We start from the raw sequence: 18,115 nt of genomic DNA on the forward strand, positions 1-18,115 counted from the left end.
TGTGAGTAGATGTGGTGATTTGAAGGGGTTTAATGGAGAAATATGAGAAAATCAAAAGACTGGATACGAACACGGGACACTACGCAAATGGTTGAGAATTTTATAAAAAAAAGACTAAGCGATTATTATTAATGGATAAGGACACGTGACACTACGTAAATGGTTGAGAATTAAAAAAAAATTTGAGCGGATATTATTAATGGATGATGAGACGTGGATGGTTGGGAAAGCAAAGTCACGCTTATTGATCCTCGAACACATTTCACTTCTTTCAATCGGTCTAATCCCTACAACACCCACGGCCGACTTCGATAAATTGGGGTCCCTAGTCAAGCTTTCGAAGTGGGGTAGTTCTTTGACTTCTAACCCTTTGTACATTGATATGTATAAAAAAAATAAAAATAAAAATTGCTAAATACATGAAGAAAAAAAAAATATTTCTACATCAAATATCATTAAAAAATAATATTCAAAGAAGAAAGTTATACAAACATTACTTAATTATTACACGTCTAGTGTTTTTAGACACAAATGTACTAATTAAGTTTACATAATCTAATTTTTCAACTAATTCTTTTTCAATTGATAAAATAGCTACCCCAATCAATCTTTCTTGTTACATAATTGATCGAAGATAAAATTTGAAGTTTAATTTCAAAAAACTTCTAACTGGTATGGTCAACAAATTTCTATAAGCAAAAAACCCAAGCACTCTGAAGACACAAAATTTGTATATTAATTTACATACATATATATATATGTATATGTATATGTGATAAAATAAAAATTGGGAGCCCCTCAGGAGCGAGACCTAGGCAGCCCACCCTCTGGCCGGCCCTGACAACACCTAGCTCTAAATATATTTGAAAAAACAATTGGAAAGATGAAACGGTTTGAAAAAAAATGCTAGCATGGATGTGGAGTTATGAATTATATTTGGAGGGGTGTATAAATAACGTCGAAGTCGCTTAATCCTTGTCACTAAGCAAAAATTTAGAGTCCACTCTGCAACTTCATCCTTGTCACTAACAAAAATTTCTGCACCCACATCAATTGATGCCCATATCCTTCTTGCAGGAGTGGTGCCGGGATCCTACAAAACCACAAACAGAAAATGTAAATCAATCGCATGAAGTTATAAATGGTTTAAATTGAACACAAAATAGTTACCAAACACGACATTTTAATTTAATTAATTACCTGGTAGTGGTAGAGTTTACTGGATAGGACTCCAACATCAAGCTCCCAAGTTCTAGCATCCCCAATCCAACCCTGCCCTTGTTTAGTTGGATAGCCGTACTCGGCCCAGATGGGGTGAGGGAGCAACTGAAGTATCTCTTGTGCCTGGGGATTACTGTAAGCATCACATACCCTTACAGGTTTCTCCAAATATTGAGCATTTCCCGGAGCACGGTAGAAGTGATGAGCCCCACATGGGAAGTTGGCGGTGTCGGTTCTATAAATTTTTCTGTTGTCCGGAGTGATATGGTATGGCGGGCAGTTGACTAAATTTGTGGGGCTGCACCAAGCAGGAGTTTCCGGGTTTATGATCATCTCCGTGTATCTGGTCACGTCCGTGAGCGCATCCCCGTCACTGGGTTTGCCATTGTTCTTCCAACACCAACAGCCACCAATGTCAAAGAGGTAAAACTGGCTCTTGGGTCCTCCTCCTTTTTTGATGTCCAAAGTCAGCCTTACTTTAAAATTAGGTGATTCTGGAGGCTGAAAATTGACTTTCAATTGTAAGTTATGTGATAAAATGGACTAATAATCCTTTTCTTCTCAAATAATCGAGAAGCAAAATTTATTAGAAAACACTGGCAGATCCAACTTCAAACAAAGATGATTTTAGTTATAATTTGACACAAGTTAGTCTTCTCTACTTAATTAAATTAGATGCAGAGCCAGGTGTCATGGAACTTGCGAGTTGCGGCTTTAGGCAAAAATTCAGTCAGAGTTAGACTGCTTGATTCAGTGGCCTTGTGACCTTCACTGGAAGAACATCTCCTGTACCATTAACAGTTAAAAAAGGTCAAGAACTTGAAGTTTATAACACCGTTGACCATGGTTTGGTATGAAATGCTATCTAACAGTAACAGAATTGAACAATTAATCTATTCATGCAAAAAGGACTGAGACAGATACAAGATTAATAATTCATGAAAATCCTAAGCTGAATAAATTAACACCTGAAAAATCCAATTAGCTTAACAGATTCTCAGCCGTCCATTTGTGTCCTTGTTTTGTGAATTGGTAGTTTGTTATTTGTCATATGATGCAAGGAAAGCATATATCCTGTTTGCCAGTCACTACATTACATATTTTCTTAATCACCAAGACGAGCAATAAGACTAAACTTTGCGTATGCAATTACAAGTGTAAGTAACATAATTAGATTCGAGTGCTCAAAATTATATTCGGATGAATCGACTATTCTACTTACTGTTTTGAGCATTCCTCTTGTATCATAGTGATAGCCACCAGAATATCCTTGGGTTGCATCAGCTCTGAGGTAGAACATCAGCCATGGATAATTCTTTGAAGTCTTGAGTATGTGTCCGAACTGCCAGCTTCCAGCATCACGTTTCTTCTCCCATTCCACCTGGTAGAAAGATATCAAATCGAGCCCATCACTAGGGTTGGATCCCAGATCGTAAGTCCCACTAAAACCTCCTCTCAATGTAGTATTACCATCCATCAGCTGAGTCTTCTGGTGGACCACAGTGGGTTGATTCATACAGCCCTTCCCAAAGCAAGGGAACCTTCCGGAATCGCTAAAAGGTAGTGTCCTTTTCTCATTGGAAGGGCACAGCCCAGCCAGTGTCAAAGTTTCCATTTTTTAGCATAATCATCCAGAACTGCCATGGTTTTGGAGAGTCTGGGACTTGACACAGAACCCAGATACAGGTCCTTCTCCACTGCATAGAGGTCTACGTTGTTAAAAGCTCTCTGGCTTATCCCTGGGAATGGTGTCCCCATCTCAAGCAAGTTATCTTTTTCGCTCACCCTGTGTTTTAATGAAGTACCTAAGTTTAACAGATTAATTAACATAATTAATTGAGAATTACGTAGTGACCAACATTGTCAAGAAATTGGAACATTTATCAAACAAATGGTGAGCAAGTAAATAAATGATTGAAGTGAATTTTCCTCTAGTTTCTTTGTTCGTTGATGGTGGTTGGGCTTACTTGTGAGATTAAAGCGATCAGCAGCTTTGGGGCTGCCCATATCAGGTGCTTCTGCTCCAACTTCATTGCAGAAGTTCCTGTTCACTTGTGTTAGGATTCCTACAATTGTGGGATTCCTACCATATTTGGTTTCTTATTTTTAGGATGTAATTATTCTTTCCTTCATTCTGATAGGATTGTATATGATTGTATATATACCCTTGATTGAGATGAAATAATATATCATTTTGAAAAGCATTCTTTCTTCTTGGCACCAGAGCTGAGTTAGAGAAAATAAAGGAAAGCACCAAACCCTAACTGAGTTTGGATTTGCCCGTGTCCCTGTTCAATTGCAACGAGCAAGAAATTGTTGCTGCCCGTGTCTCTGTTGAATTGCAGCGAGCAAGAAATTGTTGATGCCCCTGTTCTGTCAGTTTGTCCATATTGTTCCGCTGCCCAGTTTGTCCAATCAACGCCGCTGCAGGTTTTAGGTGGTACCGACAGCAAGACTGATGGCTGAAGAAAAGGGGGCCGGTTCTCATCTTGTTCCAGCGGCTGCTCCAATTATGGTGCAGTAAAAAAATTCAAGCTTTAATATTGGTATGGTTTTGGATGAAAAAAAGCTATGATTTATGGGCTCCTCTCATTCAAATCCATATTGCTGGAAGAAGGAAGATGGGATATCTTCGTGGGTCTATCAAGGCACCTAACGAAGATGATCCTAAATATGATGATTGGTTCTCTGAAGATCAAAAAATTAAGAGTTGGCTTTTATCTTCAATGAAGCCAGAGATTATGAAACGGTACATTCAGTTGTCTACTTCGAAGGAAATTTGGGATTCTCTTAAAGCAGCCTACTTTGATGAGAATGATGAAGCTAGAATTTATTCTTTGAATCAGAAGGCGTGGCTTCGTCAGAATGGTCGACCTTTGGCTACCTATTTCGGGGAGCTAACTGAGATTTTCTAAGAATTGGATCACTTTAATAAAGTATCCATGGAGTGTGAAAACGATGTCAAAATGTTTCAAAAATCCACTGAGAGACAACGGGTCTATGTATTTCTTGGTGGTCTCGATGATGAGTTTGATTAGGTTCATGGCGAAGTGCTGCGGAAGGATCCCCCGCTTAGCCTTCAGGCTTCTTATGCATATGTTTGTCGAGAAGCTGATCGAAATGAAGCAATGAAGACGGAGGTTGACAAGAGTGAACCTGCTGCCATGGCAACAAAGGCCCGTGGATCATCTTCTTGGTCGAACCGAGACGGGTCACAACACAAGTTAGGACAAACTCGTCCTAGCCAGACAAGCTGGGATCGTCCCCAAGGTAAGTACCCACACTGTGGCATGACAGGACACTCCAAGAGTCGCTGTTTTGAGTTGATCAGATATCCCGAGAATTGGGATAAGACACGTGATCCTCGGTGCAACAAATCTCGAGCCTCCATTGCAGAAACCAAGAATGATTCAGACTCGATAGCGGAAAAGGCATCTGCCATGATTATTGCGGTAGGTAGTGATGGTAAGGCCCTAAGTAATTCTACTTCTGTTATGAATAATACATGGATAATTGATTCCGGAGTTACTGAACATATGACTTGTGATTCTAGACAGGTTCCATCACTACAAACATCCACACAAACCATAGTCAATGTTGCTAACGGTAATGTCATCCCTGTTATTGGGGAAGGCACTGTTTCCCTTTCTGATACCATGAAACTTGACACTGTTCTTGTGGTTCCTTCTCTAAATTATAATTTGTTATCCATTGCCCAAATAACCCTTGCCTTACATTGTTTGGTTGTTTTTTGGCCCTACTTTCGTATTTTTAAGGACATCCAGACGCGGAAGACGATTGGTTATGGTATTAGAAGAGGGAAACTTTATTACTTGGAGTTGACGACTGGTAGTTCTGGCTTGCTAACTCAAGCTCTTTCTGTTGATGATTCTCAAGGGGCTACTAATAAAGTGTCAGACATCTGGATGTGGCACCGACGCTTTGGGCATGCTTCCTTTGGTTATCTGCATAAGTTATTTCCTAGTTTGTTTGTCAAGCATGATGTTTCTCAGTTTAAGTGTGATGTTTGTGAAATGGCTAAAAGCCATAGAACTTCATTTCCTCCCAGTTTAAATAAAAGTATTGTTCCTTTTATGATTGTGCATTCTGATGTCTGGGGCCCTTCGAAAATAGCTACTCTTGGTGGTGCTCACTGGTTTGTTACTTTTATTGACGATTGTACCCAAATGACTAGGGTTCTTTTGTTAAAGTTGAAAAGTGAAGTTAGTTCGGCCTTTCAAAAGTTCCATAAATTGGTTGCTGTGCAATACAACAGGAATATCCAAGTTTTTCGAAGTGATAATGGTGGCGAATATGTTAATATGGAACTTCGTTCATTCCTTGACCTACATGGTATTTTCATCAGACCACGTGCATGTATACTCCTCAACAGAATGGGGTTGCTGAACGCAAAAATAAACACCTGCTAGAAATGGTTCATGCTTCACTCATTGCGGCACATCTGCCTCTACATTATTAGGGTGAGGCACTTACCTCCGCGGCCTATCTTATTAATCGTCTTCCGTCTCGTACTGTCAACTTTCTTACGCCATTTCAGGCTCTCACATCTCAGACTAGCAGTCCACCGACTCCAAATCTTTCCCCACAGGTCTTTGGGTGTGTTGCTTTTGTTCACCTCCATCCTCCCTAACGGAATAATAAACTTGAGCCTCGAGCCATTCTTTGTGTATTTTTGGATTATGCCACTACCCAGAAAGGATATCGTTGCTATCATTCTCCGAGTAAGAAAATGTTTATCACTCAGGATGTGATTTTCCATGAGCATGAAATGTTTTTTGGATCTTCCGCGTCCTCACTTCAGGGGGAGTACCAAAGTAATGAAGTTCTGACCCAAGATAATAATGAAGTTTTGACCTTTGATTACTCTCGTAGTGCTAGAACCGAACTGCATGAAGAACAGCCATTGCACTCCACGACATCTGGAGAAGAGCAGCACATATGTGTGTTGATAATTAGTCCACTATGGAGTCCACGGCAGATGAAGCAGAACAGCAGCCCACGTTTTTTGGTGATATGTCCACTGAGCGGCAACAACCAAATCAGCAAGAAGACCAGCCCACGGGTCCTATGGAGTTTGGATTTGAAAATGAGCAGCGGTCCACTATTTGCAATGGAACCGAGCAGCAACTTCAGCAATCCTGAGTTTTTCCTCCTGACGCTATATCAAGTCCAAATATGAACCCATCTTCTGTTAATTCTCATAACCAATCGTCTTCTACACCGGGTGCACCTCCAATCCATCATCTTCCAGAGCGTATTAATCAAGGTATTCCCAAACCTACTTATGAGGCAGATCCTAAGTGTAAACACAAGTATTCTGTAAGTGAGCCAAATTCAGATTCAAGAGTGAGACATCCATTAAATAATTATGTGTCTACCTGTTACCTGTCAGAATCAAATAAGTCATTTGTAAATCAATTATGTACTGTATCTATTCCTAATAGTGTGCAGGAGGCTTTAGCAGATTCCCGCTGGAAAGATGCAATGAGCGAGGAATTGAGATCATTGAAGAAGAATGCTACCTGGGAAATAACTGACTTGCCAGCTGGAAAGAAAACTGTGGGATGCAAATGGGTCTATACAGTAAAATACAAAGCATATGGAACGGTAGATCGCTTTAAAGCAAGATTGGTGGCAAAGGGGTATACATAGAAATATGGCATCGACTACACTGATACGTTCGCACCAGTGGCAAAGATCAATACAGTTCGTGTTCTACTGTCCTTAGCAGCAAACCTAGATTGGCCTTTGCAACAGTTCGATGTAAAAAATGCGTTCCTCCATGGAGATCTAACTAAGGAGATTTACATGGATCTTCCACCAGGGTGTAATGATCCGGATACACAGAAACAGAAGGTATGTAGGCTCAGGAAATCATTGTATGGGTTAAAGCAATCTCTGAGAGCCTGGTTTGGTAGATTTACTAAGTCTATGAGAGAAATTGGGCAAAGTAATTGGGATCATACGTTATTCCTAAAACGTCAGAACGGAAAGGTTACAACTCTCATCGTATATGTTGATGATATGGTGGTTAGCGGTAACGATCACGTTGAGCAAGCAGCTTTAAAAATTATTTGTCCACAGAATTCGAAATGAAATATCTTGGTTCTTTAAAATATTTCCTTGGGATTGAAGTATCGAGATGCAAGTCTGGGATATTTCTATCACAAAGGAAGTATGTTCTTGACCTGTTGGAAGAAACAGGTATGGTGGCGTGCAAACCAGTGTCTACTCCGTTGGTTGAAGGAATGAAGTTGGGTATTGATCAGAACCAAGTACCCGTTGATAAAGGGAGGTACCAAAGGTTAGTAGGAAGGTTGATTACTTGGCTCACACTAGGCCGGATCTTGCTCATGCCTTAAGTGTAATTAGCCAATATATGCACAATCCAGAAGAACAACACATGAGTGCAGTTATGAGAATACTGAGCTACTTGAAAGGAAGCCTTGGTAAAGGAATTTTGTTTCGAAAAAATGGGCATTTTAGAATTGAGTGCTATACGGATGCTGACTGGGCAGGATCGACGGATGATAAGCGCTCAACATCTGGGTATTTCACCTTTGTTGGGGGAAATCTAGTAACGTGGAGAAGCAAGAAGCAGAATGTCGTATCAAGGTCAAGCACAGAAGCTGAATTTCGAGGCATGGCACTTGGTATTTGTGAAATCTTGTGGATTCAGTTTCTGGTGCAAGATTTGGGGGTCAAACATGGTTAGCCAATGAAGTTATTCTGTGATAACAAAGCTGCTCGTGATATTGCTCATAATCCAGTGCAACATGATCAAACCAAGCATGTAGAGGTTGACAAGTTCTTTATTAAAGAGAAGCTAGACAACAAAGTAATTGAGGTTCCTCCCATAAGAACAGAAGACCAAGTAGCAGATATTCTCACTAAGGCGGTTTCAAGTGACAAGTTCTCAAGGTTTCTAGACAAGTTGGGCATGTGCAATATTTATGCACCAACTTGAGGGGGAGTGTTGACTTGTATTAGGATTCCTACAATTGTGGGATTCTTACCATATTTGGTTTCCTATTTTTAGGATGTAATTATTCTTTCCTTTATTCTGATAGGATTGTATATGATTGTATATATACCCTTGATTGAGATGAAATAATATATCATTTTGAAAAGCATTCTTTCTTCTGTTCCAAGCTTCCAAGGCCACTCTTAGTTCATCCCTTCTCATTCCTGGGTCTCCAATTGCTGAGACATAATCACTTTCGCCAGAAACAAAAGCACCATCAAGGACAGTAATAATACAGAGCAGCAGAAGAATCAGACGTAACAAGAACAATGACACATGCATCATCATCTTTTTCTAAAACTTTGACATCTTCATCTTCATGTTTTTCATATCATTTACTTTTGTATTGAATTTGATGGTGTGACACCAACTGGAAGCAACTATGGATCGAAGTGCTGGAAGTGGAAAAGGGTCTGTAGTTGGTTACGAGTCGAGTGGGACCTTTTATGGTCAAGGAGGCGCTAAATTAGATTTTTCGTTTCTCTAGATGAACAACCCCGGAATAACAACCAAAACTGCAATATGTCATTATCAATATCATACATTAGGAAATGTGTGATGGTGTAAATCCTAGTTAACTTGAGTTTTAGATTACTCATTATTCTAGTGATTATTTCTTGTTACACTTTGTATTTAATTAGAGGATAAGTTACTATTTTCTCATGGTTTACTATAAATAAAAGCACATGCGCGGGGAGAATTACATCATCCCTAAACATTCTACAATTTCTCTCTACTCTGGGTAAAGGGGTTTTTTAACTTTAATTTTTCAAGATGATTGAAATTTAAAATAAATCTAGTGTTAGATTACATATTGATTATGGTCCTTTGATGTGTTCTTAATTCAAAATAATTAATGTGTATTTTATTTAATGTCTCCCATTAAATATTTAAATTTATTAATATACAAATAATTTATTTTTTGACAAAAAAAAGTTTTTTTAATTTATTAATTTTATTTAAAATTCTTCAAATTTGAAAGACTCAATTAATGTACCTAAATGTAAATATCAAAATATTAGCACCGAAATGTATTATATTAAATTAATGTACCTAAATGTGTGTACCGAAATGTATGCACCAAAATGTTAGTACCAAAATGTATCTACCGAAATGTATTATATTGAATTAATATACCTAAATGTTTGTACCAAAATGTATGTACAAAAATACATGTACCTAAATGTATGCACCGAAATGTATTATCATGAAGGAGGGTATGAATTTAATGTACCTAAAGGAAGAAGGCAAAGTACATTGAAATATATTGTATAACAAAAATTAGTTTATCTAAATGTTTACAACAAAATATATTACGATTAATGAAATGAAAATGAAAATTATAATGAAATAAAATTAATACATCAAAATTAAGAAGTAAAAGATAAATAATTAAAACATCAAAATATAATTAATAAATAAGATGATTAATGTATCAAGAGACTAAAATTAGATTTTGATATTACCCCTTATTTTAGTCTAAAAGTCATATTTGACAAGGACTAGAATAAAGTTTTCTATTATTTATTTCTTATTACTGGAGCCGACATTGGAGTAGTGAGATGTTTTAATTTAATACAAGAGTGACCAGACATAATTATGTGGTATAAATACTTAATCCTCAGAACACGAACATGCCTGCCTGCCTTGTGCCTGCTGCAATCGGATCGAGCTTCAATACGTATATGTCGTCAATTTTCGCACACACCAGTGAAAGTGAAACCAATCACCAGAACGAAAACTAAAATATATATCAGCAATTAAGGAACCGGTGATGTCAGTTAGGTGGTGGATACAAATTTGATCAAATCATATGTATGGTTTAGACTTGGATTTGTCAGTAATTTTATAATCTAAAAACCTTCAAATGCGGTAAGTTTTGCTTAAGTCGGCCTACACTAAAACACAAGGCTGTTAAGTGAAACACAGGTATGAACCAGGAAGCTATATCATCTGCAATTCAGCAAACTACCAAAAAAATAGGATTATAGTATCAAAACAAGAAATGAAACATGAATAAGGAAAGAAAGTATATCAGACTACTTAATGAATTCAGGAGAGTATATGTATCTCCGATTACACGATGCAAGTACGGGGAACCCGTGTGCGTGCCAATGCCATCAATGGCCTTCTTTTTTTCTCGATTCCTTTTTGTTTCAATTACAGTATCATAAGGGAAAATAGAAATAAAAGGAAGAGATTCTAACTTACTTTGGACAAATTGTCTATGCACTTCACGTTCCTCTATAATCCTCGTACAGCACCTCGGTGCAGAATAATGTCTATCCACTTCATCTTTTGCAAGGCAAAGCTTATATGCAATGCATAAATCTTCAAAGAATAGTTTGTTAGGAATATACAACGCAAGGGCCTTTGTCTTCAACATTCCCATGCTTTCACCAGAATGAGAAAAGGAGTCTGTTTCTTTGAACGAAAAGAGCAGAATCCAGACTTAACCTTATCAAGTCTACCAGCGATGCGCCAACAGGTCAGGCAGCGTTATCTTCCCAGAGTGGTTCTGGTCAAGCTTACTGAACTGATCACAGATTTGCAGTATATCTTTCTCCCCTATCTTTCCCATCTCTTTAAGCTTGTAAATAACATACTCTGACTTGCTGAAATGAGCAAGCGAATAACATGTATGTGAAACTAATATGCATATCGAATAACTTTTAGAATTGCTCCTGTAGATCAATACAAAGACTAAAAGGAGGATCCATATAAATCAGTCTTATTACTCACATTTCTGTACCAGGATTCTGGTGTCCACTACAATAGCTAAGCATCTTCATTAGATCGATGCAGCTAGACGTTACATATTCAACTAATTTCATACCAAAATTAGAAGATTGAATCTTCAATTGCCAACTCAATTCACTCCAAACAATTTTGTCTTTTGGAGGCTCTAATTTGAATTTAGTACATTTGGTAAGTTCACAGTATATGCTCACAATGTTACATGGCGAGGCTTACACTTAATTTGCAGGATATCATTATCATTCCATCATCATACTAACGATCCTCCAGAGCAACGGTGAATACAATACTTACGCTAAACCGTCACTGTTATTCGTATCAGAATTGTTAGAGTTTGCTAGATTTGTTAGGTGAGCAGGCAGTTAATAGTTAACCGTGATGAGAAAACCATTCATCAACTCTTGTCATTCTTTACTAAATAAGCAATGATATTGTAGGTACTTCATCAGTAACATCTAAAACAGATGGCAATTAAAAAGTAGATGAAGATAGGATGGATGGATTGGAAACTCACCTGATGAAACCATGATTATTGATGTCAGCAGCAAGCAGATCCTGGACAGTGATATCCCTATGCAAAACCCAATTCATAATCCTCCTGTGCCTCTTGTCGACCCTAGCCTCCGCTAAATACATAAACGCCCGAGCCACCGCCAATGTCGAAAACAGAAGCCACACGGCGGCAAAGAGCCTTCCTTGGAGAGTCTTGAAGGCCCTGTCTCCATAACCAACCGTTGTAACCGACATAACAGACAAGTAAACAGAATCAATCCAGTCCAAATTCTCCACAAAACACAAGACCAAAGCCCCAATGCCGACGCACAAAACCACCACTCCAAGCGCCAGGCCAACCTTGAGTCGGATCCTCATCCTGCCCTTTGCCACATCGACGATATAGTTCCTGGCGGAGAAACGATGATTCCGGGAAGTCTGACCCATTTGAATTCCGGTCAGGATCATATTTTCTTGCAAGTCGAGGACAAAATTGACAACCCCACTCAGCAAAATGTCGATGAAACCGAACCCGAAGAGCACAAAGACGCAGGCGAAAATCTTGGTGAGGGGAGTGGTAGGAGCAATGTCACCGTACCCGATGGTGCACATGGTGACTATACAGAAGTAGAGGGCGTCGACGACCGGGTGGGTTTCGACACCGGAGAATTTGTCCCGGTTGAAGGAGTAAATTACAACGCCGAGGGAGAGGTAGACGAGTAGCAAGAAGACGGCTTGCCTGATGATGGAGGTGGAGTCGGATTGTGGTTTGGGGACCTGGGTTGTTGGGTGTGGATTGAGGTCTCGCATGACCGCCATAGCGGGGGCCGTCCTGCAGCGGTGGAGAGTGCCGGGTCTCTTCTGATGGCGGGCATTCGGGGCTCCTGACGAAGAGGGCTGCGGGTCTGGTTGGTGGACATGGTGATGGTGGGGTTGTTGGAGGTGGTGGAGATTAGGCTCGCTGTGGGAGGGAGAGATTTTGAAAGAGAAATCATCAGAGTCAGGGACTTGAACAGTGGGGGTGGGGGTGAGGGTGGGTTGGAGGAGTTGGTGCTGGGGCCCTGTTTGGGAGCCGAGAAAAGGCTCCCTTTCCATCGGGAAAAATAAGGGAATAGATTCTCTCTCTCGGTTTGGACCTTGGACTTTGGAGTTTGGAGTTTGGAGTTTGGACGGTGGAGGGAGAGTGGCAATAAGTAGATAAGACGGTGGTTAAAACTCATAAACTTTGCTTCAAACGTATGCTTATTTTTGCCTATTTCGATCAGAGTTTGGGACTTTGAGCATGGGCTTAGAGGAGCCCCCTCTTCCATTGAAGGGCCAAGTGACTCGTTCTACTGTTGAAAAATGAATTTCAAATCATAAATATGAATGAGTAAATTATAATTCATTATGATTTTACTATTAATTGCATTGACGTATTTTATAATGAAATCCAACATGCGTACCGTGCATGAATCTTGAAAACTGAAACAAAAACAAAAAAGATTAAGTATCATTAAGGACCTTTGTGGAAATCGCTTTAAATTTCAATAGTTCGAATTGTCTACTTTTAATTCGATAGTTCAAATATTATTTTTGAGAAAAGTGTACAACATTCATTGAAGGGAGAATAATATAAAAAAAGATAAGGATAATGTGCATACAATGACCTCAACAAAAAACTTGTTGAGATTTCAATATGGTCGAAGGAAAAAGAGTGTGCACAAACGACTTATAGAGTTAGCTATTATCAAAGATACAGTAAATTAGACACTTTAAAAATCTTTAGGATATCAAATTGTAGTGAATAAAATATACGATCATTGTATTCCAAGAAAACAAAAAACTATATTACAAATCCATATAGTTCAGTGGTTAAATAATTTTGTGTTTGATTTGAGGGAAGACCAAAATAGTGGTATCTTAGCACCATGCAATAAAATTTGCAGTTTTTTTTTTTGTTGCAATTTTTTATCGGGTGATTTTGTATGCAATTTTTTTGTCAGTATAGCAACTAGTCGTCAAAGTGGGTTTAGTGTTTCATATCATCAATAAAGAGCTAGCTAGGAATGAGAAATCGCTTTCGAAGCAATTCGCAGGGAAAGTTGAGGACGAGTCGGATATCTTGTTTGCAGCATATATGTTGACTAGAAGATGATTCGCTAATACTCAATAAGCTAGGTCATAGCTTTCACTACCTACCCTCTAGCATTGTGATTGTTACCTGGTTTACACTTACACTAGTAATGCACGATTCTTCTTGCTTTCTTGAGTATGAATTGCCCTCAATGTCGCCTCCTTCAGCTTCGGAAGCACTAAAATGATCACGAGACAAGATCCGAAAAGATTTTGGAGGAGATTCGTCAGCCAAATACGTGGGGACGGGCATCTTCGCTGGAAGAAGGGGCATATTGTAATCTGGATGAGCACACCATAATCCAACAATCGTCAAGCACTCCATTTGCTTCTTGTCAAAATTTGCACACAATCTTGAGTCAGCTGCTTCAATCACTTTCTCTTTCCCCACTCCACCACGTTCACTTCATTATTACTACTTGTTTCCAAAGCTGTACACGTCTGATTCCTTACTAGCCTTTCCTGTGATAACATATTCGGGACCCATGTACCCCACTGTTCCCGCTAGAGCTGTTGTTTTCGGCTCTTTTCCATGATCTACAAGTCGTGCTAGCCCGAAATCCCCCAATTTTGCATTGAAATTTGAATCCAACATAAGAATGCTGGATTTGATATCCCTGTGAAGCACACATTGCTCCCATTCTTGGTGGAGATAAAGCAACCCGGATGCTAAGCCTTGAGAGCAATTTTGTACCTCACCACCCAACTGAACATGCTTTTTTCTTTGAACAAATGACAATCTAAGCTGCTTTTGGGCATCAACTCATAAACAAGTAGGAGTTCTTTTTCATGGCACCAACCAATGAGTTGCACCAGATTCGGATGCTTAAGTCGACTAATGATCCTTACTTCCGCTGCATATTCCTTCAATCCTTGTTTAGACCGTCTCGATATCCTCTTAACGGCAACAAATGAGTTCAAGTCTTCTATGAAGCCTCTCCAAACACCACCAAACCCTCCCTCTCCAAGCTTTTCTTCTTCCAAAAAATCACTTTGTGGCACGAGCCAACTCACCATAGGAAAACTTCCTCGGGCGAGTCCCATTTCCAAATTCATCATCAATCAAGTCGCAAACCATAGCATCTTCTTCATCACTATTTTCCCCTGCGTTCCTCCTCTTGCACAAGATGAACCAAATCACAATCCCACCGACCAAGAATGAAAATCCCCCAACACCTATCCCTACTGCGATTCCTATATTTTTGCCCTTTCCTGACTTAGGTAGAGGACAAAAAGGATGTGGAGCTTCAATGTCAACCAGCTGTGAAGTTGAGTTGAAACTCCAGGAGTTGATCCGGTGCAGGGCAGCGATATTATTGCCGGTTGCAGCGGAGAAGCCCGCAATGAACCTATCCCGCAAGTAGTCATTCACATTAACACTGTAATCAAGATACCTCATCACTTGAATTCCATTCACATAACTAGTGAAAGCCACGCTGAGATTTTTTGCCGTGGAATAATTAATCCTAGCACTGTTGATTTTTCCATCCACAATGCTACCATTCCATGGCATGGTAATTTTAGGCATGACAGAGTTGATGTCGATACCTGCATGTTCGCCCACGGGATCGTTCATGTCTGACTGATTATTCTGGTAGATGTCGAACTCAACCTCCACGTATGGTGGGTAGGGGAGGCCCATCCTAACACGGCTTTGTCCTTGCGTTCGGTTGTAGGTGAATGAATATCCTCACATCATGATTATTAATCGTACATCGCGTTATTAATTTTTGTTAGATATTATTTGTATTTAATTTTAAATAAAATAATTTAAAATAATTTCTGACTGTACGTATAATAAATGATTAGGATGTGAGAATTCTTATGATTCTCACAATTTAAATCCGGATGGGATACAAATCCCATATGAATGACCTCATCAAGTGGTAACTTTGACAGAAAGAAGATTGTTGACCTTCTCAAGTCTCACGTTGGAAAAACTGCTAATGCGGGGACATTCAATTCAAATGTATTGGTCTCCTAGAAGGGTACATACATAGAAACTCTCTTGTAACAATTTCTAACACATGAGATCTGCTAATTGGACAATTGGTTCACATTTTAGACACTTGTCATTGTTTATTAGACGAATGATGCCATTAAATAGAGCATTAGTTGCGAATTCTTTTTTCCCGTCTATGTGACAAATATTGGCTTTAGCAATAATGTAATTTGTGAGAGTGGGTAAAAGCTTGAATAATTGTTATCACAATCGACATGTCTGGTGGTTCCATATCTATAAGTCAGTGGAATATAATGAAGAGGAAAGGTTTTGTCCGAGCATGGAAAATGCCGCGAAATTGTTGGCTAAGAAAATATCTCTCTTTATTTTCTGGTCAAAGGTTAAAAAAAGATGGAGATTAATCGGGGATTCATGTCATGTACACAGTTTCACGGGCCTCATCAACGTTAAAAGCGAGGAAGTGACAAAAATGATTTATTTCTTGTTATATATTCAATATGCAGCATGTGTGAGTGTGCAGGTGACTGGTGCGTTTATATACATTTACAAGAACAAACTGAGGAAATTGGTTAGGAACTTAAGCTTAGTGTTATGTGGCTTAAATTTTTATGATTGTGTAGAGGGAAGTCTTCTATATGAGCTGTGTATGTGGAGCTGCATATTGTAAGAATAATCTGACCTTTTTGAACCCGAAAATGAAATCATTGGCGACTTCAATATATAGTAAGTTTTTGCTCTATTACAAAAATAATATGCTCAATTTACAACACGTCTAAGTTCAATAATGAACATCATTTTCTGTGACAGTAGCGATCAGTATTTATAGAGATAAATATGATTCTCCCATTAGAATTCACATAGAACACCAATAATCTCATTATCAAACTTTAAGTGGTAAAAACCAGTTTACATACTAAGTCTCATTCCATGTAAATTAGGACAAAGTAATCTTCTTCTCATAAGACTTTTCTACACCAATTTGGATAAACTGGCTATAGCAATCACTTGCATACTCATATTCGTACATTCTCCCACTTGAGTATGAACCATGTTTCTAGCACAACTTTCAAATTATAACATAAGTGCTAATTTTTACCACCTACAAAAATATGATTAAAAACACCTAAAAGTACTTGTAAGAGAACAAAGTAATTGTAGTATAAGCAGTTCAAGTAAAGTCGTTATCTACAACGATTGAGATGAATAATTTGTATATAAAATAAACTCTTAGTTAACTACGTCAAACAAAATTTTGAAAGAATTGAAATAAATAACAAAAAGTATAATAATTGAAATTGCGTTTTGTGAAACTAGGCAGCACGGAGAAAACAAACTAATTTTAGAAAAACAAATGTGAAAAGCAATAGTATTCAGCCCTTGCCACTAACTATCCTATACTATTCTACCAATCACTTATGAATTACACATACAAGCTTTGAAGGTTAGATTTTTCTAATGCATATTCTCTACGTTATCAAGTATGAGCGTATATCTAATATACAATTGTATGTGATATTTGGATTAAATATAAATATGTAAGACTCATTAAGTTTTGTGAAAACCTTTTGAAAAATCACAAAAATGTAATAATCATGACCACAGTTTCTTTTTCGAAACTCAAAATTCATCTTCCTGTAGAAATTTGTTCTCACAAACAAATCATATATCCATAAGTTGTCTCACCTCTCTACCATATTTAGTTTAAGAAATAGTCAGTTGTGTTCAATTTCAGAAATATTGTTTTTGCTCAGTTTTAGAAATAGTGTAGCTGTGAAATCTGGTTATCTATGTATTGGTATTATTGAGATTTTATATTATTTTTTGGGAATTTAATTAATTTAATTGAATTTAGATTTTAATTAAACTAGTTACAAAGTTTGAAGTTTGGAAATTAGTTATTTAAAATATGTAGGCCTTTCGAGGTCACAATTTATATTTTCGAATAGAGCTTGATCTCATGAATGCGTAGGCTCAAATTGTTCATGAAACGGAGCTATAATGAAGGAGTTATTAATTGTAAGATCCCATATTGCCCAGGCGAGTGATCCTTATATGTATATTCCCATCCTTACCTAGCACGAGGCATTTTGGAAGCTCACTGGTTTCGGGTTCTATCGGAACTCCGAAGTTAAGCTAGTAGCGCGCGAGAGCAATCCCATGATGGGTGACCCACTGGGAAGTTCTAGTGTGAGTTCCCAGAAACAAAACTGTGAGGGTGTGCTGGGGGCCTAAAGCGGACAATATCATGCTACGGGGAGTCGGGCCTGGGAAGTGGTCCTGCCTGGTCCGGGATGTGACATAACGTTTAAAGTTAAGGACATTTTGGTAATTTTCCTTCACTTTAGAAGGCTTCAGATTTTCTGGAGCAATGTGATGTGCCACGTGTGTGGCTAAGATGAAAAGAAAAGAAGAGAAATGAGAGAGATGGACAACTCAATTGAAAAGGAGAGGAGAGAAAATGAGGGATTGGGGAGCTACCCAATCATAAACAAGAGAAGGGAGGGGAAAAGAAAGAAAAGAAA

General features: G+C 38.5%; 1 protein-coding gene and 2 pseudogenes across 3 annotated transcripts; all 3 read right to left on the bottom strand.

Moving 5' to 3' along the window:
• Nucleotides 1-780: 780 nt before the first annotated feature.
• On the bottom strand, nucleotides 781-3,709 carry LOC137740789 (uncharacterized; annotated as a pseudogene). The gene is made up of 5 exons (XR_015967050.1): nucleotides 3,502-3,709; nucleotides 3,189-3,287; nucleotides 2,444-3,065; nucleotides 1,201-1,722; nucleotides 781-1,093 (listed from the first exon to the last, which is right to left on the bottom strand). The product of XR_015967050.1 is annotated as an uncharacterized LOC137740789 (transcript).
• A 6,574-nt stretch (nucleotides 3,710-10,283) lies between these two features.
• On the bottom strand, nucleotides 10,284-12,610 carry KCO5 (Ca2+ activated outward rectifying K+ channel 5). The gene is made up of 2 exons (XM_068479886.2): nucleotides 11,538-12,610; nucleotides 10,284-10,881 (listed from the first exon to the last, which is right to left on the bottom strand). The coding sequence occupies exons 1-2, from the start codon at nucleotides 12,608-12,610 to the stop codon at nucleotides 10,734-10,736; spliced, it is 1,221 nt and encodes a 406-aa protein (XP_068335987.2). The 3' UTR covers nucleotides 10,284-10,733.
• LOC137740790 (L-type lectin-domain containing receptor kinase IX.1 pseudogene) lies at nucleotides 12,532-15,272 on the bottom strand (annotated as a pseudogene). Its single transcript, XR_015967051.1, has 2 exons — nucleotides 13,734-15,272; nucleotides 12,532-12,849 (listed from the first exon to the last, which is right to left on the bottom strand). The product of XR_015967051.1 is annotated as an L-type lectin-domain containing receptor kinase IX.1 pseudogene (transcript).
• Between the last annotated feature and the right edge of the window lie 2,843 nt (nucleotides 15,273-18,115).

The sequence above is a fragment of the Pyrus communis genome, chromosome 9, assembly GCF_041283825.1.
Source record: "Pyrus communis isolate YQ-2024b chromosome 9, ASM4128382v1, whole genome shotgun sequence".
NCBI classification, from domain to species: Eukaryota; Viridiplantae; Streptophyta; class Magnoliopsida; order Rosales; family Rosaceae; genus Pyrus; species Pyrus communis.